This window comes from Ziziphus jujuba, chromosome 11 (genome assembly GCF_031755915.1).
Source record: "Ziziphus jujuba cultivar Dongzao chromosome 11, ASM3175591v1".
NCBI lineage: Eukaryota > Viridiplantae > Streptophyta > Magnoliopsida > Rosales > Rhamnaceae > Ziziphus > Ziziphus jujuba.
Genome location: NC_083389.1, coordinates 25,280,471 through 25,302,183, shown reverse-complemented (window position 1 = coordinate 25,302,183; position 21,713 = coordinate 25,280,471). Strand labels below are relative to the sequence as shown.

General features: G+C 36.5%; 3 protein-coding genes across 15 annotated transcripts; all 3 read right to left on the bottom strand.

Moving 5' to 3' along the window:
* Nucleotides 1-9,475: 9,475 nt before the first annotated feature.
* On the bottom strand, nucleotides 9,476-13,910 carry LOC107431499 (peroxidase 56-like). Of its 8 annotated transcripts, none has more exons than XM_060812997.1 (6): nucleotides 13,252-13,906; nucleotides 12,101-13,112; nucleotides 11,007-11,127; nucleotides 10,636-10,774; nucleotides 10,344-10,509; nucleotides 9,477-10,059 (listed from the first exon to the last, which is right to left on the bottom strand). In XM_060812997.1, exons 4-6 carry the CDS (start codon nucleotides 10,765-10,767, stop codon nucleotides 9,650-9,652), a joined length of 708 nt encoding a protein of 235 aa, XP_060668980.1. In that variant the 5' UTR covers nucleotides 10,768-10,774; nucleotides 11,007-11,127; nucleotides 12,101-13,112; nucleotides 13,252-13,906; the 3' UTR covers nucleotides 9,477-9,649. The 8 variants fall into 8 exon arrangements, 5 of the variants coding, with proteins under 5 accessions (XP_060668978.1, XP_060668977.1, XP_060668979.1 ...); XM_060812998.1 differs by having other exon boundaries at nucleotides 11,007-11,087; XM_060812995.1 differs by having other exon boundaries at nucleotides 9,476-10,059; nucleotides 10,636-11,127; nucleotides 13,252-13,908.
* Nucleotides 13,911-15,157: 1,247 nt separating this feature from the next.
* LOC107411406 (peroxidase 24) lies at nucleotides 15,158-16,967 on the bottom strand. The gene is made up of 4 exons (XM_048465792.2): nucleotides 16,736-16,967; nucleotides 16,207-16,398; nucleotides 15,923-16,088; nucleotides 15,158-15,638 (listed from the first exon to the last, which is right to left on the bottom strand). Exons 1-4 carry the CDS (start codon nucleotides 16,949-16,951, stop codon nucleotides 15,226-15,228), a joined length of 987 nt encoding a protein of 328 aa, XP_048321749.2. The 5' UTR covers nucleotides 16,952-16,967; the 3' UTR covers nucleotides 15,158-15,225.
* Nucleotides 16,968-18,274: 1,307 nt separating this feature from the next.
* Nucleotides 18,275-21,660, bottom strand: LOC132799263 (peroxidase 39-like). 6 transcript variants are annotated; one of them, XM_060812831.1, is made up of 6 exons: nucleotides 20,285-21,660; nucleotides 20,164-20,208; nucleotides 19,856-19,993; nucleotides 19,431-19,625; nucleotides 19,150-19,315; nucleotides 18,275-18,878 (listed from the first exon to the last, which is right to left on the bottom strand). In XM_060812831.1, exons 3-6 carry the CDS (start codon nucleotides 19,880-19,882, stop codon nucleotides 18,469-18,471), a joined length of 798 nt encoding a protein of 265 aa, XP_060668814.1. In that variant the 5' UTR covers nucleotides 19,883-19,993; nucleotides 20,164-20,208; nucleotides 20,285-21,660; the 3' UTR covers nucleotides 18,275-18,468. The 6 variants fall into 6 exon arrangements, with proteins under 6 accessions (XP_060668814.1, XP_060668813.1, XP_060668812.1 ...); XM_060812830.1 differs by having other exon boundaries at nucleotides 19,856-20,208; nucleotides 20,285-20,352; nucleotides 20,965-21,660; XM_060812829.1 differs by having other exon boundaries at nucleotides 19,856-20,208.
* Nucleotides 21,661-21,713: the final 53 nt, after the last annotated feature.

Below are 21,713 nucleotides of genomic sequence, written 5' to 3'. Positions count from 1 at the left end.
CCGCTTGTGCAGGCCCCCGTCAATTCCTTTGAGTTTCATTCTTACAAATGTACTCCCCAAATGGGATATTTAACGCGTTAACTACAGCACTGCATGGATTGATACGCACAGCGCCTAGTATCCATCGTTTACGGCTAGGACTACTAAGGTATCTAATCCCATTTGCTCCCCTAGCTTTCATCTCTCAATGTCAATGTCAGCCTAGCAAAGTGCTTTCGCCATTGGTGTTCTTTCCAATCTCTACACATTTCACTGCTCCACTGAAAATTCCCTCTACCCCTACCGTACTCCAACTTGGTAGTTTCCACCGCCTGTCCAGGGTTGAGCCCTGGGATTTGACGGCAGACATAAAAAGCCACCTACAAATGCTTTATGCCCAATCATTCCAGATAACACTTGCATTCTTTGTATTATCACGGCTGCTGGCACAGAGTTAGCCGATGCTTATTCCCTAGATACCGTCATTGTTTCTTCTCCAGAAAAAAAGTTCATGACCCGTAGGCCTTCTACCTTCACGCGGCATTGCTCCATTAAGCTTTCACCCATTATAGAAAATTCCCCTTTGCTGCCTCTCGTAGGAGTCTGAGTCGTGTCTCAGTCCCAGTGTGGCTGATCATCCTCTCAGACCAGCTACTGATCATCGCCTTGGTAAGCTATTGCCTCACCAACTAGCTAATTAGATGCAAGCCCCTCCTCGGGTGGATTCCTCCTTTTACTCCTCAACCTATGGGGTATTAGCAGCCATTTCCAGCTGTTGTTCCCCTCCCAATGGCAGGTTCTTATGTGTTACTCACCTGTCCGCCACTGGAAACACCACTTCCTGTCCGACTTGCATGTGTTAAGCATGCCGCCAGCATTCATCCTGAGCCAGGATCGAACTCTCCATTGTTTTCAAAGGTAGGATTACTTCTCCAGCCACTTGGATTTGATCTTCCTCTATTGAAAACACCTCCAAACCGTGAGCCTACACCCCTCCTCTTGAATTGATACTCTAATTTAATAGCCATATGCAACATCTCCTTCAATTCCACATATTGTTGTAATTCTAGTTGATTGGCTCTTTCACGATTCAAACCACCAAGAAACCTTGCCATGGTTACTTCTCTATCTTCATTCATGCTTAACCTCATCATAAGCATCTCCATCTCCTTGTAACAATCCTCCATGGACCTAGTTCCTTGAGATAAAGATTGAAGTCTTTGATGCAGCAACCTATGATAGTGTGATGCAGCAACCTCATGGCTCCTTTCATTTGTTGCCATGTAATGATCAAGTCATCACCAACTCTCCTTCGGGGTGTTTTGCTCATTGGTCCACCATTGAAGTGCATAATGACCAACTTCCATTGCTACCAATTTCACCTTCTTAGCCTCCAAATAGTTGTGGCATCGAAATCATCTCCATACGCTCCTCCCATTCCAAGTAAGCCTCTGGATTCCTCTCTCCAATGCCTCCCACGGCCTAGCCTCTCTTGGACAGCAAGTGTTTTATCCATCCCTTCCTCGAAATCATCTCTAAAATATTCCTCTTCAAACTCCTCTCTAGGTCGTCCACGACCTCCTCGACCTCCATGGAACTCTTGTCTCAAATTCGGTCCACCATGAGATGTTTCTATTCTATCCATCATTTGATTTATGTGGTCAAATTGAGCATTCATCCGCTGTAATTGTTCCAAGACAGCCCTCATGTCCATTTGCTCACTACTACCCGTAGCTCGGGAATCACCATGGAATCCTACGGATTCTTCTTCATTAATTCTTAGTGGTGGATCTCCTCTCCTCATCCTTGAATCTGCCATGTTAGTATAAATAATGCAAAATAAAATTAATTCTTAGCTCACACACTCTTGCATTTTTCCAGTCAGTGAATTATCTCAAATTTCTAATTAAAACACCCCAAAAACAGCAATTAGATCACAAGTATGTTTTAATTAAACTTATCAACAAAACAATAGCAAAAAGTAAGCAATACCGAATGAATTAACAAAACCTAATTTTCGGCTTTCTAGGCAAAATAAAGCAAAATAATAAGGAAAATTTTGGAATTAGAAAGAACTGGACCAGATGGTAAGAGATTAAGGATTCAAGAATAAAATTTAGGAAAAATAATTTCAAACACGAACAAGAATCAAATCGAACAAAAATATAGAATAGTGTTGGTTGTTGTCCTTGTAATTCAAGTTTTATATCAAATCCTTCAAATAATTTTAATCCAAATAATTTAAACACACAAAATTCAAATATCCAGCAACAAAAATAATTCTCCAACAACTCCAAATATTGAATAAATAATCAACAAACAGCAGCTCCAATAATTTCCAGCAAATAAATCAAACTCCAACAAAATGAAATTTTTTTTTTAATTCGGCTTTTCTTCTTCCCTTTTTTTTTCACTCACAGATCATAAAACAATTGTAGTAGCAAGAATCAACACCAAAATTTGCAATTCCAACACCAAATAATAACCAAACTCGTGACCTCCCAAACAAAATACAAATTGTGCAGTTTTTTTTTTTTTATATCTGTGTGGCATTTCTTTTTCTTTTTTTGAATATATGAATGCAAATATTTAAGACTAAAACAGTAAAAAAAAATCAACAAAAACCAAAATTAACAAGAACAATGATGAAAAACAACCAACAAACTAGGAAGCAAAAATACGGTAAAACTAGGAAATCCTAATTCAACTAGGAATGAATTTTTTGTTTTTTTTTTTAAATATGTAGAATGTATATGATGATAGAAGCAACCTTAACCTAATGATAAAATTTTATATTAAGACAAAAACAAATAAAGCAAATAAAGATAGATCAAACCTGAACAAAATTTGGCTCTGATACCAAATGATACGAACCTAGGATGACCTGCGCCTAAATCCGTATTATATTAGTCTGGATCTAATTATGTTCAAGTTCTAATGGTCACTTTGACCCCTAACCAACCTGTGATTATAAACCTGGGTATCTAATGAAGACGTCATAATAGGTGATGGAAGGCCTATTAATAAGTCAAACTAAAACATTCATTCACTAATGGTGTTTTAGGTATTCAAAAGAATAAAGAGAAATTCAATCTCACAAAATAAATTTTGAATATTATCAATGGTATGTTATTCCTTAAAAACAAGCCTTTATATAGGCTAATAGAAAACAAAAATAAACCTTAATTACAATAGGTAAAACCAGCCATGCAATGAAGATTCCTATTATGGTCGAAACTATCTCTCCTAATCTAATTTTGATTAATTAATTTCTTTATTTTAAATTAGGAATTAATTAATTTATAATGAAGAGAATAAAATAATAACTTTCCTTAACTTATTTTTCTAAAAAATAGATAAATAAAACCTAAAAAGTAAAGGTAATTTCCTAAAATAAAAAGTAGAAAGCAAATTAGAAATCTAAAATACTAGCTTTTTAACTAAGTTGACTTTGACCAATCTTTGACCAACTTAAGCTCCAAATCAGGTTCCATATATTTTTTAGGATGCCAAATAGGCTAATCATGAAGTCCCACATGTTGCCCTCGCTTAAAGTAAAGAGAAAAAGCCAACTTAGCAAAATACAGTAAAGCCCGCGGAAAATACAGCAAAACCGGCCAAGCTTCCTCTTATGCGCACACCACCTATTTGATTGCCTTTGAAGCTACCTTGACTTGATTCCATGGCCTATTAGAGATATTTATTGAACCATAAAGTGTCGGAACCATTTTATGCTGCCGGACTCCATAAATGCACCAAAACTGTTACCCGGGTTCGTATCAGCTTTCACCATTTGTATGCTCAAAACAGGTCTTGGATCTTTGGGTATGGACAAGCCTTCTTGAGAATCAATTATTCCCTGGATAAAGGAAGCAATTTGGTCCCTAAACCTCTTAGCTTGAACCCTAGTGATCAGCCCAGTCTTCATTCGTATTGGGTCGGCACCCCAACGGGTTGTCAGTTGTGCGGTTTCAGCCTCCCCTGGCTCTTCCACCGTCCAGGCTCCCTTTCCTCCCTATGCTCCCCCGGCACAAGCCTACCATGCTTCACCCCTGAGGCATTTTCGCCAGACAGTCTTTGCCAGTAGTACCATCCTCCCCATTGGCTGTATGGGCAGTTTGTCCCTCACTGCTGCATTCTGTTAGGCTATGGATTACAGGAACAAATGTAGTTGAATGAGACAGCAGGCGGGTTACACGTTCCACTGTATTAAGATGTGAGGTGCAGGTGGTGATGATCACCCCGGGGTATGCGCTAGCGCCCTTGACAGGCACTCCAGGACCCCCCAACGCTCATGAAAACCGGAGTCAGTCGATCCTCCATTCATCCAACTAGAGGTGTGTATAATGAGGCCACCTTCACAACATTCTCCCTTCTGTCCCTGTGTTGTAGTGAGGTAGGGCGGTTCTCTTGAGTTGCTCAACCGTCCCTTAGCCCCGTGCTAAATGTGCTACGGAACCTCCACTGTGCTAGGGGACCAAGCAGGGCATAGCTAGCAGTATAAGAGCCAACTCGGCATCAGCAGCTTCGTGCTGCACTGGAGTGATCTAATATGTGGTTTCGCACATTCCACCACTTCTCCGTTCATTTCCAATACTGATTGTGAAACACCATGAGTAGTAAGATGTTGAGGTCCGAAATTCGAAGTGAAATTTTTTATTTGCCCGTTCTTAGTCGTCATGGGAAAGAAAGGAAGAAATAAGAAAGAGATTATTCCCTAAGAGCTTGTCCAGTACTACTAGTACCAGAAATGCATCTCCTTCGCCCACGCGCGATAGCTCTACCTGGCGTGCCGCCTTGCATGCAAGCGAAGTGCTATTGGTGGAAATAAATAGCTCACTGAGGGAGCCCCTATCTCTGAAAGCTGAAGGAAGGCAGTGCCCTCGATTGTTCCAGAGAGAAAGATCATGGCACCCCGGAACTGTGACATCCAGCAGTAGCACCTCCTTGCGTGTGAGAGACTTCTATGCCAGCCATTATTCTCGGCTCTATTATGAAATACTCATCTTACAGGTGTTCCCTAATGAAGGATTTTAGGAGATTAGGGTTCTCCTTTATCTCCTCCACCCAGGTTTCAGTATCCATTCCGCAGATATTTCCAGATTGCGAGACATAATGTTCTTTGCAGCACTGGAATATCTTTCTACCATTTTGAAAAAGTGAATGGACAGCTTCCCTTTCCCTTTCTCATAATGTTCCCGAACTAGCTCAAGAATCAAAGTGTGAATGGAAGTTCGAAGTGCCTCACATGGGGAACTTCCACCGGTTCTAGAGCCAGCGGGTTCTAAATGAACTCCCTCTCACGATAAAAAGAGTGGTTAACCATCTCGATAAAATCCATATCATCCATTCGAAAAACGTGTCTCAACCACATCTAACTCCCCTGTTACCCTATCGAAAAACCAACCCTACTCAATTTGTTTTAGAAATGCTAACTAAGTGACACACTAGGGCCATGGGTCATGAAAGAGGTTGACCCTCATCCCTACTCAATTTGTTTTAGAAATGCTAACCAAGTGACACACTAGGGCCATGGGTCATGAAAGAGGTTGACCCCCATCCCCCTTCACTATGTATGGCTAACGAACTCCTCGCTTTAGTCAATTCTTTTCCTTCTTTTGGCTCGGGTAGATGGTCACCGTGGTAGCAATGTCCCGGAGCCCAGCTACCAAGTCGAGGTGCTGATTGGGAAAGTAATAAAGGGACGTTAAATGTAATTCTAGAAGGGTGTTACCACAAAAAAGAATAAAAAAATCCGAGTCTTGGCAATTCAAGTGACAGTTTATTAGACTCGTACCACTAAGATGGCCGAGAAACTAACTTCCGAGAGAGTAGCTTTTGCCTCGGTAATTACCTAACAAGAGAGAGTCGATGCCAAAGCAGCCCTTTATGTGAGGGAACGCCAGACAGACTAACCTCTGCTAACGACATTTTATATAGACTGGAAGCTGGAGAGATACTATACTAAGGTATAGTGCTGCTACCAGAGAAGGCTATTTCATGCTAGGCGTCCAAACCAACAACGCTCGAGCTGCTTCCCTGGTACACTTGCTATATCCATTAATACTTCATCCTACCAACTATACCTACGATAAAGTCGTTCTATAACAATTCAAGACAACAAGAAAGCAAGAAAATGATAGTGATCGGTTTAGGAGCATCACCAAGATGGGGGGGGAGCTGAGCCTGCACACTTTATGCTTTTCCCCAGCTTTCCTTCCAGTAATTTATTCTATCTTTTATACCCCCTGTGTCTTGGGGCATGAGTTAAGCATATAGTTGATTGCTTTTTCTTTCAATTGAGCATTGGTACTTTTGGAATATCTCTCTATAGGCATGTAAAACAACGAAGCTATTGCTCCTCGGGGCGGTGAGGTGGACAATCCCTTACTCTAGCTCCAGAGGAGCATCTTTGGATGAATCAATACTAACTCCTCAGTCAGCTAACCTTCGATTTCAGAGATTATAGCAAAAGAACTCCGTAACGACGAAGAAAGGTTTTGCTGAAGCAAGTGCCTTAGTTCTTGTTCATATTTTTGGTATTTTTTGAATTATAATAATATAATAAAGCAAGCACACTTGCCTTACCCATTTATATTTATGATTTTTTTTTTTTTACTTGATCCATAAACTTCTCTCAACCCAATTTGATTCTTTTTTCAATCAGAAGGAGGGGTTATATGGGGCATCTATCTACGGGGGCCTGCACTTTGTTATAGGAAAGGGGAGAAGGATGAACTTCATTCGGTAGCAGCGGGGTATCGAGTCATTGGTAACACCGCCTCATTTCGGAACCAGATCAAAACCCAACCCACTTAAATGTCCTAGAGAGGGGTATCGATAAGGGTTGGATGTGAACCCCTCCCATGAGAAAGAAAGGAGCGTAGCAGCCTTTTATCTATCTATTCCTGATCGAATTCCCTCCCTGTCATCGTATCTTGTGTTAGAATCGCTTTCGAGCTTCTTGGCACTTTCCCATAGTGGCAGTTTTTTCTCTTGTCCCCACCGATAGTAACTAATCAACCTACTGTTGCACCATTATTGGTATATTTCTATCTCAGAGTGGATTAAGGCATCAATCTAAACTCCAAGTGGGAATAAATGCTTCCCTTGAAAGAAGAACAAGCGAAACAATACCTAGATCCGGTTGGGAAACTATAATGTTTCTTAGGTTAAATTGGCACTTTCTTTTTTTGTGAGAATTGGGCTGGCTTCTTTCCTCATCTGAAAGGGTGGGTTTACGGTATCCCCATTAGCGAAGGTCTGCTTCACTAAATGGCCTTGGAGTAGGTCATTCCCACGAATGCAGATCTGCTGCAAACCAAATTTTTTACGTAAGAGAGTGGGACAACTAACTGAAGTAGAAGGCTACTTTTTATAGAGCATGTACGGTGAAAAGGGAGTGAAGTTCAGTATCAGCGTATATCAAGTACTCACTATGGACAAGAAGATGATTCATTAGAGAAGGCCTTAAAGTAAGAGGGTGGGGAAGGAAAAGGTGGAGAGGAGGAGAAAGGAGAAAGAGTCTCTTTTGGTTAGCTAGACCATCTTGCCTTCTTTCAGAACCTTAGTTAGTAGCGAGTATCTTATAAGGGGGGCCAAGACTGATTCCTTCTATCCAAAGATATATCCCCGAGTAGAATCAGTCTTTTCAAGTCAATAATTTCCAATAAGATCTTTGAAAGAAAGAGCTATTTCATAGTTGGATGCCCTGGTGATAGAATCCACTGCTCTTTGATTTGAAGGAGGAATTGCACAACTAGATTAAGAGGGTGAGATTTCGGTAGGAAGATATTTCAAACACTAGTTTAAAAGACTTGACAAAGCGTCTAAAATAATTATGTCCTTTTTGTGGGGTTGTGTGATAGGGCGAGTTTCACCTGGTTTATTCGGTTTTGGAATCTAGGATCGGTACATAAGAAAAAATCTAAAGGACCCGTTTCTTAAGGAGGATAATAGATCCTCGAGTTTCCTATGCTTGAAGTTTTTGCTGTTCTTTATAAGGCTTTTCTCCCTAAGAACTCCATTCCTGGGCTGATTGGTGGTCTTCACACGGCCCAAATAAAGTGAGTCTAGCTGGTGGACATGCTCCTTTATTGTCAGTTGATGAGAAGCCTCCGCCCAAAGGTGCTTTCGCGAAAGCCTAAGCCAGTCCCCGGATGGTGTAAGAGAAGGATTTCCCGCGGTGCAGTAGTTCTTCCATACCATCTTAGCTGCCCAGTGTGCGCTCATGGAGAAAGAAAAACTTTCAATCTAAATGTATAGAATACTCTCAATTGAGGTTGTAATCTTAGCTGCCCAGTCGCTTTCATTTTTCAAGAATTGGACTTTCTTTCGTTGCCCCTCCTATTGAAGTTTTAGTTGCCCTTCCTTCCGTAGAAGAAACAGTTGGAGCAAGGAAAGAACGGAGCAGCCACATGGGTGCTTGAGTACTTTTCTCAAATAGAGATGGTCAAATAGAAGAATATCGATGCTAATACTTTGATTCTTTGGGGAAACGGACCGCAGCGCAACGACTAGGACTCAAAATCCCGCACTGTAAATCTACCGATTCACACTCCAACGTCTATTTCACTCCACAATATGTCGATCGGAAGAGAGGAAAGATGGACTTGCATTGTCAACAAAGGAAGAGTTTCTTCTCTAATTCAACTGGAGTTGAAAATTGTTATCATCTGGTATGAGAGCCCAGACTGTGAGGATATGGTAGCAATACAGTCTTCTGGATCAAGTGTTTTACAAGCTTGATTCAAGTAATAGAATCGAGTTACCAAGCAGCTATGGGGAGAAGGTTCACAGGTCACTACACCTCCAAGAATCTCTGTATTGTCTTTTTCCTGGAATGAAATTGCTGACCTTATTATATAATTAACAATTAAGCTTAATATACACGGTTATTTATGGGCATTATCTGTCAAATGCTTGCTTGCACTCTTTAGATAGGAAATCAGTACTCAGACTAAGATGAAAAAGCAAATAATTCAGAGCTTGGACATTAAAAATTAACAGTTTGATCTATTCTATTCTATCTTGTATTTGAAGGAAATTACAATGCCAAAAAGTTATTATGCTGTATTAAAGGACAAGCCAATCTTAAATCAATTTTGTGCTATCTATTAAAAAATAAACTACCATTTAATAAGTTATCGGAAACGAAATCTTATTCTAGTGTAAAACTCCATTTCCTTTTTATTCCTAATATGGTATTTACTTCTCGTGGATAGAGATTGCCACCAAGGAAGCAGAGATGAACTTTCAAATAACTTTCATTCAAACGCGGATGAAAATAATCTAATATTAGATAGGTGGTACCTAAAAAAAAAAAAAAAAAAAAAAATTATTTAGTACTTCAAATACATCTCTCTCTGAAGTAAGCGTACACCTTCACTGAATACGAACTGTTAGAAATACTTACAACTTCTAATGCATAGAAGTTATTCTGTAAATTTTTTTTTTTTTTTTTGGTTCCCTCTAGGAAAATAAAGAAGTAAATAGAATAACCAATCATCCATAATGATTCTGACTAATTTCACAGAAACTATTTTAAAATTTATTATTAAACTACAATATTCATACACTTTAAAGAAGATGAAATTTACACACTTCAAAAAACACTTTATTTTTCCTTTTTAACTAATTTTGCGCACATAATATTGAACCATTTTGATGATCAAGAATTGACCACATTACATTTCTTCCTAATCTCTCCAGAACTTCCTGTAAGAACTCCAATAGCTCCCATCCTCTTCATTGACTGAGCAAACTCAGAGAAATATTTATCAGAGTTAGCTCCCAACTCTTCAACAATGTTGGCAGCTTCATTGTCAGTCAAAAGAGCAGCATCAGATTGAAAAAGACCCTGATTGAGCTTCAACTGTTTGAAGTAATGGTTATCAAAGGAAAGTGAGCTATCACGGTCCATTCCAACTATGGATGTATTGTCTGAGAGGTTTAGGCATTTGGTTTTCAAGAAAGCAGCATATTCTGCATCTAAAGAAGGACCTGCATCTCCATTTCCTGTGAAATTGTACAGTCTCTTTCTAAACAAATTGCAATGCCCTACACCAATTGTATGTGCACCTGCCATGCATACCCAATTTCTCAAATTTTTTTTTTTTTTTTTTAATCAAACTTTCATCTTTATTCAGTAAAACCTTCTTGAATCTGTATATATATATATATATATACACGGTCCTGCTATGGTGGGCAATCCGGTTACCTGTAATTAATTGATATATCACCTGAATAACATGTAATGAGTAGCTAGAAGCCCAACCAATATTAATTCTTTTATTTTTTATATTTATTATTGTTATTATTATTATTATTATTTTATAAAGTCATGTATCTATAGAGAAAAGCACCTGATAAAACAACAAGATCATGAACTGTGAGACTCTTTTTTTCGAAACCTTTTTTGAGGGTGTTGAAGTTGGAAAATGGAGAAATGAGGTTGGCCAGGGCCTCTGAGGCAATGGAAATTTTTCCATCTCTTCTTCCAGTCAGTACTTTCCACAATGATGTCTTTGACTGTACACATATAATAGTTTTGGTTAATAATCTGTGTTCATAGCATGTTTTCATATATATATATATATATATATATGTTTATGTAGAAGTAGAAGCTAAAGCGATGATATCAGCACAAGAAACTACACCAGGACAGGTTTCCTCTAGTTGGGTTTTGATCTCCTCTATGACATCGAATCCCTCTAGAGGCAGATTTGGAGCTGCTGTTTTTTCTGTTTTTTCCCTTAACTGCTGTCGAATCCAACAGTATTGATGCATCGCAACCCTTATAAACAAACAATAATCCAAATCACACAGAAAGAATTTGTTAAAAATTAATAACATTTTAGCAAAATAGTTAAGGAAAAAAAAATCACAAGTACTACATGAACAATGACATATTGATAAAGATAATGACATTACAGTTTAATAAACCATCTATTATTATTACTAATGGTGACAAATAGTAATAACATTTTTTTTTTAACGACTAATAATGATATGTGAAATATACATACCCTCACAAAACAATCATGGAAATGCAGGCAAAGATGATTTGCTTGCAACATGCTTCCAAGTGATGTCTCCCACAATTTGCTCTGCATTAGGACAACTCTCCTTATAAAAGCTTTTCACCAACTTCCCTCCATTGCAAAAACCAAGAAAATCAACTCCAAAAACTACTACAACTACCAGTTCAGAGACTAAGAATCTTTGCCTCATTTTGATCTCTCTCACTATTAGCTGTAGCTATAATGTGCTTTTCTTGTGTGTGATTTTGCTGCCATATAGATCACCCGAATTCATCTTTACTAAGGGACTGGAATTGTCAAAGTCCTTTACTGGAAAAACAATTCATTAATTAATGAAAATGGGGAGGAAAAAGAAAGGCTAAACAGCAAGTGGGAGAAAACTATACTAAGTCTTGAATTGCTCCAGAGAGAGAATATAAGAGTTTTGAGTATCAGGCTTACTTTTCTTTACCTAACCACAAGGAATCAATGCATGAAAGAGTGAGAGGCTTGGTAATTGGATGGAGTTTGTTTAGTTTATTTGTTGCAAGGTCTCTTTCATTTGGGCCCTTAGGATTTGGGGATAAAAAAAAAAAAATTCTTACCCTCAAAAAATATTAAAGGTATTAATGAACTTTCAAATTATGCGTTCCGGAAATTGTCTTGTAATTACTAAAAAACTTGAAAATTAATTATCGATAAACATGTTATCATGGCAGAGTCTAAGTATGCACTAGAGCTTCTGTTCTCGGCTACATTTAATGAAATTAATTAATAAATAAAATAAAAAGCCAGCTGGTTATCATGAATTATGATCACATCAAACTAAATAATCATTGTCTATAATTCAACGTTAAAAAAATGAGAGCTACTAGAAGATTTTGATTTGAAGGGCATGCAGCTGTTCAAATAATGAACCATGCAAGATTTTGAAGCTTTAAAATATAATTTCATTTTACCAAATCATGTAGATTTTACTGGGTGGGTTTCTAAAGTCTAGACAAAGTCGAAATTTGTGTTTTTCACATGGTCAAAAAGAAGAAAAAATGATTCCTAATAATGCCCAGGAACACTTTTTCTACCATATCATAATTTCTCACCTGATCATATTTCCAATGGCGTACGTATATGTGCATACAATGCAGCAGAATATTATCTGCCTGAAAAAGTGCAGTCTCATAAACTCTACTTTGTGTCCTAGTCAACTGGTTCATTCCATTAAAAGCCGGTTACGCCCAAGTAGGCATGTCGGATACGTTTACAGGTTTCTCATTGGGATCGAGTGGTTTCGGTTTGAACGCAGGCACATATACTTCTTCATAACCATTTCCATATATAGCGCCTGTAAGACCCAGCTGGAAGTGTGCACTTATGGTCTGAAGAAAGACTACCTTGTTTTGCAAGACTATCAAGATCAAGCAACTTGCATTGTTCTTTAAACCAACCACTCTCTGCATGTTTATTATCTCTATCAGCAACACCAGCACTACTACTAACCTTTCGGTTGCTACCTTTCAAACGACGAGCCTCGTCTCTAATAGTCTTCTCCAACTTCCTTTGCCTCTCTTTTGGCGTTGCCCTCGTAGCATGCAACTGATTCAGAATTGCATCCAAATCAGGACGGTCCAAGAGGATCATGGTCTCCTCAATTTTTTTCCTTTTGGTTTTGAGCCCTTGCCAAAAGGGTGCACCAGGCAATGCTTTGCCGGTTAAGAAGCAGGAACTTAATGAGGCTGAATTTATCAAACTGTAATTCCTTCAACAGCTTGTTTTCAACCTCTCTGTCATCATCACCAATATTAGCAAGAATCCCAATAACCTTTTCTGCAAGCCTTTGGCATTGCTGTGGATCCAGTACCTGCTCTTGATCATTATAAGCTTGAGAAATTTTCCTCTGAAGCCAATATGCATCAATTAGGCTCATGCTTCCATTATTAGCCTCCTTCATATCATCATTATCATCATCATCAATCCCGCCTCCCACTTCCAGAGTCGCGGGTTCGGCCACACCATTGTCAACATCATCATCATCATCATCCTCATCGTCATCCTCATGGACCATATCAAGATCACTCACTCCCTCCTCATCATCCTCATCTTCTTGAAATTCAACTGCAACACCCATATCATCGTCAATGTCGATAGCATTAGACAAAACAGAATTATCATCCTCAAATTGATTATAATCAGTAATTTCATTCCCAATTGAAACCAGATCATTAAAATCGGAATCAGATAAAGAATTCAATACCTTCTCAATTTCCTTTTTCTTGTCAAAGCTCTTGATTCTCGTATTCTTCAGCACGGCCAAGACCTAATCTGCTGCACAGTAAAGAACACTGTCAGGGTATCCTCCCAACTGTCTCTGAATGATATCGAGCACGAGATTGTAAACAGCTTCTGTCTTGTCTGTCATGGACTTGTATAGGCCTCCATCGAAGGCACTGAGAACACTCTCTTCGCTAAGTACTCGCCGCTGCTTCTTTGTCTTCCGGTGGAAAGCACACTTTCGGGTTGGTCAAGCTCCTTCCTTTTCTTCATCAATGTCAGCTTTACTCTGGAAACTCCGTCTCCGAAGGTTTTGGGATCAATTTTTCCCCAGAGTGACTCTGCCTCACCGGTTGGCTCGTCGGTTTCGAGCCGGCGAGAGTCAGAGGTGAGGACGAGGCTAGCGTTGGCTCTGTACTCGTACTGCTTGAAGCGCGCATGAGCTTCAGCACCGCCATTGCCACTCAGATTCACCAATGTATTTTTTTTTTTTTTCCCTTACCCCTCTCTGTCTGTCTCTCTGTAGCCTTAAAAAAGCTCTCTATGAAACAAACCTGAAATATATTTCTGAATTCTGACTCCTTCTCTCTCTCTCTCTCTCTCTCTCTCTCTCTCTCTCTCTCCACCGACTTTCCGTAACACAATTTATATCCTAGTAGGATTAGTTTCCTTCTGCTTTCTCTTTGCACAGTGTATATATATATATATATATTTGAAATCACTTTTAAGGAAAATGATTAAGATATATTTCGAAAGCAAAATATGGTGGAAACTTTTTCTGCGTGAACTAAAATTTGATTTGTTGCATATGGAAAATTTAAACTGATGCATAAAAAATAAAAAAATAAAAAAGAGACGCAAAGAACAAAAATTCGAAAAAGGCATTTTTTTTTTTTTGTTTTAAAGGAAAAAAATTAAAGTAAAAAGGATGAATTATGAACCTTAATATTTAATTGCCATGTATCATTAGATTAAAAAATATTTAAAAATAAATTAATGATAAATAATGGCCCTTAATACTTAAATTACCACGTAATCAGGGAATTTCTTTTCTTTTTTTTTAATAAATTTAAAACAGTCAAGCTGATCCACATTGACCGTAGTGCCGTTACTGCATGGGAAACCAGCGTTAGTAGTACAACATGTATTTGGTTTCATGGAGAAGGGGAAAAGGGTATTTTGGTGGATAAGACATTTTGACTTGCGATTAAACTTGTAAAGACTCTGAAATACACTTTCCAAATTCTTTTACGTCATCAAAAACGCATTCTTAATTTGATAGGAAGCTGTCAACTATGACTTCCAACTTAGAATAATAATTATAATAACAATAATAATCACTAAACCTTAACAAAAATAAATATTTATTAGCTTGGTTTGCAAGATTGATATGGTAGGGATTTTGAATTAAATCTTTTTATCATTTTGAGGAAAAAAGGCATCATTTTCATCTCCAACTTTAATTTTTTAAGTTAAAAATGGATGGCTTTTATAAAGTAAAAGTTGATTACTTATATATATATATATATATATATAATAACATGTAGGTTTTCTCATTTGGTTCCACCAAAAAAAAAAAAAAAAAATTCATAATAGATGTCTTAGAGACGAATGTTGATTTTCTCTCTCGTATTTCGTTCTTATATTTGTATGAATGCTAAAATTAATTTTATAATAAGTATATATTCAATCATGTTAACTATAACCATCATTAACACTCAGTATTAAGAAAAAAAGAAAAAGAAATTAAAGAGTGCTATTACATTTATTCTTTTTTTTTTTTTTTGGGGGGGGGGGGGGGGATAAATGCATGATTATTACATACTTATGCAGAAAATAGAACATATATATATATATATATATATATATATTATGTATGTAGTCCTCCGGCTACAATATTGCTGTTTGAACCAATCAACAAGAAAAGCAAATTAAGTAATCAAACATAAAGTTTTAGTTATGCATTAACTTTTCTGCAATTCTTCCTGATTTCACCCTTATCACCAACCCTTGTAATGACTCCAATCTCACTCATTTTCTTAATAGAACGACTAAATTGAGACATAAAAACGAAAAAATTCTCAAAGTCTCTTGCAATCCGAGCTGCATTCCGGTCTGTGAGTAAAGCAGCATCTGATGCTAATAGGCTTTGGTTTCGGTTTAGAGCCACAAAGTAGTGACTGTCAAACCGAAATTCGCTGTTCCTGTCCAACTCCACAGTAATATTAGGATTTGGTGGGTTTGAGCACTTTGTTTTCAAGACCTTTGCATATGATGAATCCAATGCAGGATCTTTATCTCCTTTTCCTGTGAAATTGAACACTCTCCTTGCAAATACGCCACAACGTGCCACGCCAATTGTATGTGCTCCTGCAAAGAAGAGAAGAAAAAAAAAATATATATTTGTTAATGCATTTTCATCAGTAATTAGCATGCTTAACAATCTCTAATCCTTGTTGGAAAATGGTTTTGTAGGAAGTGATTAACTTATGAGACAGGGATGTGTCATCGACTAGTCGTTCTCTCTTATGTTTGACTTCTTTATATTCATAAGGTCCTTTTCCCATTAATACAAGAAATGCTAATGGAAATCAAATCTTTGTTTAAGGTAGAAGTGAAAAGTTAAAGAGTAATTAAGAACCCCTGCTAATTACCTGATAAAGCTAGAAGATCAAATACGTTTAGTCCTTTATTAGCAAACTGCTGTTTGAGTGTAGTGTAGTTTGCAAATGCTGATGGCAAGTCCCTTGCAGCCTCTGTTGCTAGCGACACTTTTCCATCTTTCCTTCCAGTAAAAACCTGCCACATTGATCTCCCAAACTGCACAATTTTCGATACAATTTGCATCTATCAGTCAGACATATGGATGTCATACACGTTCATGATGTTCATCATCATCATCATCAACATCATACATATACATATATAATATACATACTTGGTAAGAGACTGCATCTCGGGCTGCTAGGGCAACGATATCAGCGCATGAGACAGTGTTAGGACACTCTTCTTCTAATTTGGCTTTGATTTCATCAATGATTTCATAACCTGATACAGACCCGTTAGGGATTGCCTTTTTCTCAGTTGAATTACCTTCCACTGAATCTAATAACAGTGATGCATCACATCCCTGCAAGGCATAGACAAGCACATTGCCAAGTTAGCATCAATCTTAAAAAGCTCATACAAAACTAACATGAACTAGAAAGTAGATCCAATTATGCATATGAATATGCTATATAAGTGACATTAAACCAGTAAACCAAACAAAAAGTATATGATAAGGAAAAGGGTTCCAAGTTTTAAATCCATCGAAGCTGATCTCCATTAGACAACCAAGCCAAGTCAATAGAAATGCTTGTAACATTTTATATGTGTTTATACAAATAGTGTGGGTGTATAAATATATATATGTATATTGTATTTGCATGAAGAGCAGCATGATGGTGAGGAATAAAGAACGGTACCCTGACAAAGCAGTCATGGAAATGAAGCCTTAGTAGCTTAGCTGCTACACTGCGGTTTTCTCCAACCTTTTCCCAAGTGATTTGCCTCACTGTTTCTTCAAGTCGAGGGCAATCTTTGCCATAGAAATCCTTCTTCAGTTTCCCTCCGTTGCAGACATTACTAGAAGCTATGAACAAAAGAAGAGAAACTAACACAGAAACAGTCCTAGGCCTCATCTTGGATTTTTCTCTGCTTTAGTTTGAATGAACAAGGTAAGCTTACCATGGGACAGTTTTTATAGCCAATGGAAACCCAAAAGTCCGTCTTAATTCTTGTTACATTTTGGAATTCCTGGAAATGATAAATCTATAATTGAAAAATGATTAATGCTCAAGTCAACTTTAATATTAAATATACATGATCCAACAAAGTCAATGGGTTTCCTTATTACAGAAACAAAGGAAGGGTTGCTTCTTATATAAGTACTAAACTATGACCTTCTGCGATTCTAATACCAGACCCATAATTCATGCAGATTTACCAGTAATTTAACCAAGAATTTCATGAACCCTCTTTATGAAATGTAGTTTCCCTTTCACTGGTCTTCATAATGAAACAAGAAAATCAAGCTAACTCTGTAATGTGGAAAAACCATACAATTTGCAAAGAAGTTATGGTGATTATGTGTAGATTTACTTAAAATAAACAGATTTAAAATAAATTAACAGTTTATCTAAGATTCTCATTAAGTTGGTTAAAACTTCATTAAGGAGAGAGAGAGAGTGGTGTGTGAAGGCCATGAAGTGAGGGGGTTTCCATTTTCAACATTTATCTACTTATTATTAGAGCATGTTCAAGGTACGTGAACCGGCCTAGCATTTTTATGAATAAATGCATGCTTTTGCACTACACCTCCAAGAATCTCTGTGTTGTCTTTTTCTGGAATGAAATTGCTGACCTTATTTAATAATTAAAAACTATGCTTAATATACACGGTCATTTATGGGCATTAGCTGTCAAATGCCTGCACTCTGTACAGAGCTTGGACATAAAAAATTAGCAGTTTGATCTATTCTATTGTATCTTGTATTTGAAGGGAATTACAATGGCAAAAAGTTATCATGCTGTTTTAAAGGACAAGCCAATCTTAAATCAATTTTGTGCTACCTATTAAAAAAATAAACCACCATTTAATAAGTTACAGGAGTCAAAATCTTATTCTAGTGAAGAATTCCATTTCTTTTTTATTCCTAATATGGTATTTGCTTCTGTGGATAAGGGTTGCCACCAAGGAAACAGAGATGAGCTTTCAAATAACTTTCTTTCAAAAGTAGTTGAAAATAATCTAATATTAGATCGGTGATACTTAAAAAAAGAATTATTTAGTACTTCAAATACATCTCTCTCTGAAGTAAGTATACTCCACTGAATACAAACTGTTAGAAATACTTACAACCTCTAATTCATAGAAGTTATTCTGTATTTTTTTTTTTTCCCTTCCCTCTAGGAAAATAAAGAAGTAAATAAATAACCAATCATCCATAATGATTCTGACTAGCTTCATAAAAACTATTTCAAAATTTATTATTAAACTATAATATTCATACACATTAAAGAAGATGAAATTTACACACTTAAAAAAACATTTTATTTTTTCCTTGTTTTTTCAGTAGTTTTTTTTTTTTTTTTTTTTTTTTTTTTTTTGGGCCATGAAAACTAATTTTGCGCACATAGTAATGAACCATTTAGATGATCAAGAATTGACCGCATTACATTTCTTCCTAATCTCTCCAGAACTTCCTGTAAGAACTCCAATAGCTCCCATCCTCTTCATTGACTGAGCAAACTCAGTGAAAAATTTATCAGAGCTAGCTCCCAAATCTTCAACAATGTTGGCAGCTTCATTGTCAGTCTGAAGTGCAGCATCAGATTGGAAAAGACCCTGATTGAGCTTCAACTGTTTGAAGTAATGGTTATCAAAGGAAAGTGAGCTATCACGGTCCACTTCAACTATGGTTGTATTGTCTGAGAGGTTTAGGCATTTGGTTTTCAAGAAAGCAGCATATTCTGCATCTAAAGAAGGATCTGCATCTCCATTTCCTGTGAAATTGTACAGTCTCTTGCTAAACAAATTGCAATGCCCTACACCAATTGTATGTCCACCTGCCATGCGTACCCAATTTCTCAAATTTTTTACCAAACTTTTATCTTTATTCAGTAAAACATATTTTAATCTATATATATATATATATATAAATATATATATAAAAATAGTCCTGCTATGGTGGGCACTCGATTACATGTAATTAATAGGATATATTACCTGAATTACACGTAATCGGTTGGTAGAAGCGCAACCAGTATTAATTCTTTTAATTTTATATTTATTATTATTATTATTATTTTATAAAGTCATGTATCTGGAGAAAAGCACCTGACAAAACAACAAGATCATGAACTGTGAGACTCTTTTTTTCAAAATCTTTTTTGAGGGTGGCGAAGTTGGAAGTTGGAAAAGGGATGTTGGCCAGGACCTCTGAGGCAAGAGAAATTTTTCCATCTCTTCTTCCAGTCAGCACTTTCCACAATGATGTCTTTGACTGTACATATATCACAGTTTTGGTTAATAATTTGTTTTCATCGCAGGTTTTCATATTTATATATATATGTGTGTATATATATATATATGTTTATGTAGAAGTAGAAGTTAATTACTTGGAAAGAAACAGAATCTCTAGCAGCTAAAGCAATGATATCAGCACAAGAAACTACACCAGGACATGTTTCCTCTAGATGGGATTTGATCTCCTCTATGACATCGAATCCATCAAGAGACAGATTTGGAATTGCTGTTTTTTCTGTCTTTTTTTTACTTGCTGTCGAATCCAACAATATTGATGCATCGCAACCCTTATAAACAAACAATAAAACAAATCACACAGAAAGAATTTGTTAAAAATTAATAACATTTTGGTTAAATAGTTAAGGAAAAAAAAATCACATGTACTACATGAACAATGACATATTGTTAAAGATAGTGATGTTACAGTTAATAAACCGTCTATTATTATTACCAATGGTGACAAAGAGTAATAACTTTTTTTTTATACGGATAAGAATGATATGTGAAATATACATACCCTCACAAAACAATCATGGAAATGCATTCTTAGTAACTTAGCAGGCAAAGATGATTTGCTTGCAACATGCTTCCAGGTGATGTCTCTCACGATTTGCTCTGAATTAGGACAACTTTCCTTATAGAAGTTTTTCACCAACTTCCCTCCATTGCAAAAACCAAGAAAATCAACTCCAAAAAATACTACAACTACTACCATATAGACTAAGAATCTTTGCCTCATTTTGATCTCTCTTACTATTAGCTATAGCTATAATGTGCTTTTCTTGTGTGTGTTTTTGCTGCTATATATATATATATATATATTACCCGAATTCATGTTTATAAAGGGATTGGAATTGTCAAAGTCCTTTGCTGGAAAAACAATTCATTAATTAATAAAAATTGGAAGGAAAAAGAAAGCTAAACAAAAAGTGGGAGAAAACTATACCTAGTCTTGAATTGCTCGACGTTGTGGAGAATATAAGAGTTTTGAGTATCAGGCTTACTTTTCTTTACCTGAACACAAGGAATCAAAGAATGAAACAGTGACAGACTTGGTAATTGGAAGTAGTTTGTTGCAAGGTCTCTTTCGTTTAGGCCCTTAGGATTTGGAAAAGAAATAAATTTTTTATCCTAGAAAAATATTAAAGGTATTAATGAATTTTCAACTTATGCGCTCTGTAAATTATCTTGTAATTACTAAAACAATTTAAAATTAATTATCAATAAACATGTTATCATGACAGAGTCTGAGTATGCACTAGAGCTTCTATTCTCAACTACATTTATTGAAATTAATAATATATAAAATAAAAAGCCAGCTGGTTATCAATAATTATGATAACATTAACATCAAACTAAATAGTCATTCTCTATAATTCAAAGTTAATAAAATGAGACCTACTAGAAGCCCTTAATAATTTGAAGGGCATGCAGCTGTTCAAATAATGAACCATGAATTGAAGCTTTCATATATAATAATTTATTTTTACCTAATGATGTAGATTTTATTGGGTTTCTAGACTCTAGACAAAGTTGAAATTTGTGTTCTTCACATGGTCAAAAAGAAGAAAATATAATTCCTAATAATGCCTAGAACACTTTTTCTACCATATCATAATTTCTCACCTGATCATATTTCCAACGGCGTACGTATATGTGCATGCAATGCAGCCAAATTTAAAGACACAGCTTAATTTAACTAAAATATTTTATTCCATGAATTACAAAGCAAAACTTTAACAAGGAAAATGTGAATAGTTTTACAGTGAAAAGAGAAGCAGAGGCGTTTTATATAAAGATTAATAGTCAGTTTGGTTTAATAACTTGGTCTGTCAATTTCCTATGTAAAGACTTCCCCTATATATTGTCATTTTTCAATTTATTTATTTATTTTTGTCTGCTTTTATTTTCGTGCAAGAACGGACATGAAAATCGTAGGAAAAAAAAAAAAAAAAAAAAAAGGTACAAAACATTGTATCTCTTTGGAAACCATTCTCTATTCGTTCATTCTTGTCGTCAATCAAAAGTCATGGTCCAAACTCTTAGCTCATACTATGTTCATTCAGTTTTTACGTTGTAAATTAATTCTAGTAGCGTTGTTGGATAATGTTAGAAGGATTAATTGCACCTTACGACCTCGAGTTTCAGGATTGAGAAGTTTAGACCTTCTGTTAAAAAAATACACCATATTAAGCTCTTGATTTTGGATTTCTTGCACATTAATTCAATTGGTCCCTGAACATGCACTAGACAAGGGAATGAACATGAATTGGACAAATGTGCAAGAATCCAGAATTAAGAGCTTGATCTGGTGGATTCTAAAACAGATGGCCTAAATTGCACAACCCCTAGAGGGTAGTGAAGCCAAAGGGCAA

Bases quoted from the DNA above. Each gene is read 5' to 3' on its own strand.
- LOC107431499 (XM_060812995.1), bottom strand. From the start codon at position 10,908: ATGTCATTATCTTTATCAATATGTCATTGTTCATGTAGTACTTGTGAT. The intron at 10,510-10,635 runs GTAGTTTCTTGT...ATATGTGTACAG, and splicing joins TAGAGGAAACCTGTCCTGGT to TCAAAGACATCATTGTGGAA. The intron at 10,060-10,343 runs GTGCTTTTCTCT...TATGCATGGCAG, and splicing joins TGATCTTGTTGTTTTATCAG to GTGCACATACAATTGGTGTA.
- LOC107411406 (XM_048465792.2), bottom strand. From the start codon at position 16,951: ATGAGGCCTAGGACTGTTTCTGTGTTAGTTTCTCTTCTTTTGTTCATA. The intron at 16,399-16,735 runs GTACCGTTCTTT...TATGCCTTGCAG, and splicing joins TCCATGACTGCTTTGTCAGG to GGATGTGATGCATCACTGTT. The intron at 16,089-16,206 runs GTATGTATATTA...AAAATTGTGCAG, and splicing joins GAGATGCAGTCTCTTACCAA to TTTGGGAGATCAATGTGGCA.
- LOC132799263 (XM_060812827.1), bottom strand. From the start codon at position 20,077: ATGAGGCAAAGATTCTTAGTCTATATGGTAGTAGTTGTAGTATTTTTT. The intron at 19,316-19,430 runs GTAATTAACTTC...ATATATGTACAG, and splicing joins GAGATTCTGTTTCTTTCCAA to TCAAAGACATCATTGTGGAA. The intron at 18,879-19,149 runs GTGCTTTTCTCC...TACGCATGGCAG, and splicing joins TGATCTTGTTGTTTTGTCAG to GTGGACATACAATTGGTGTA.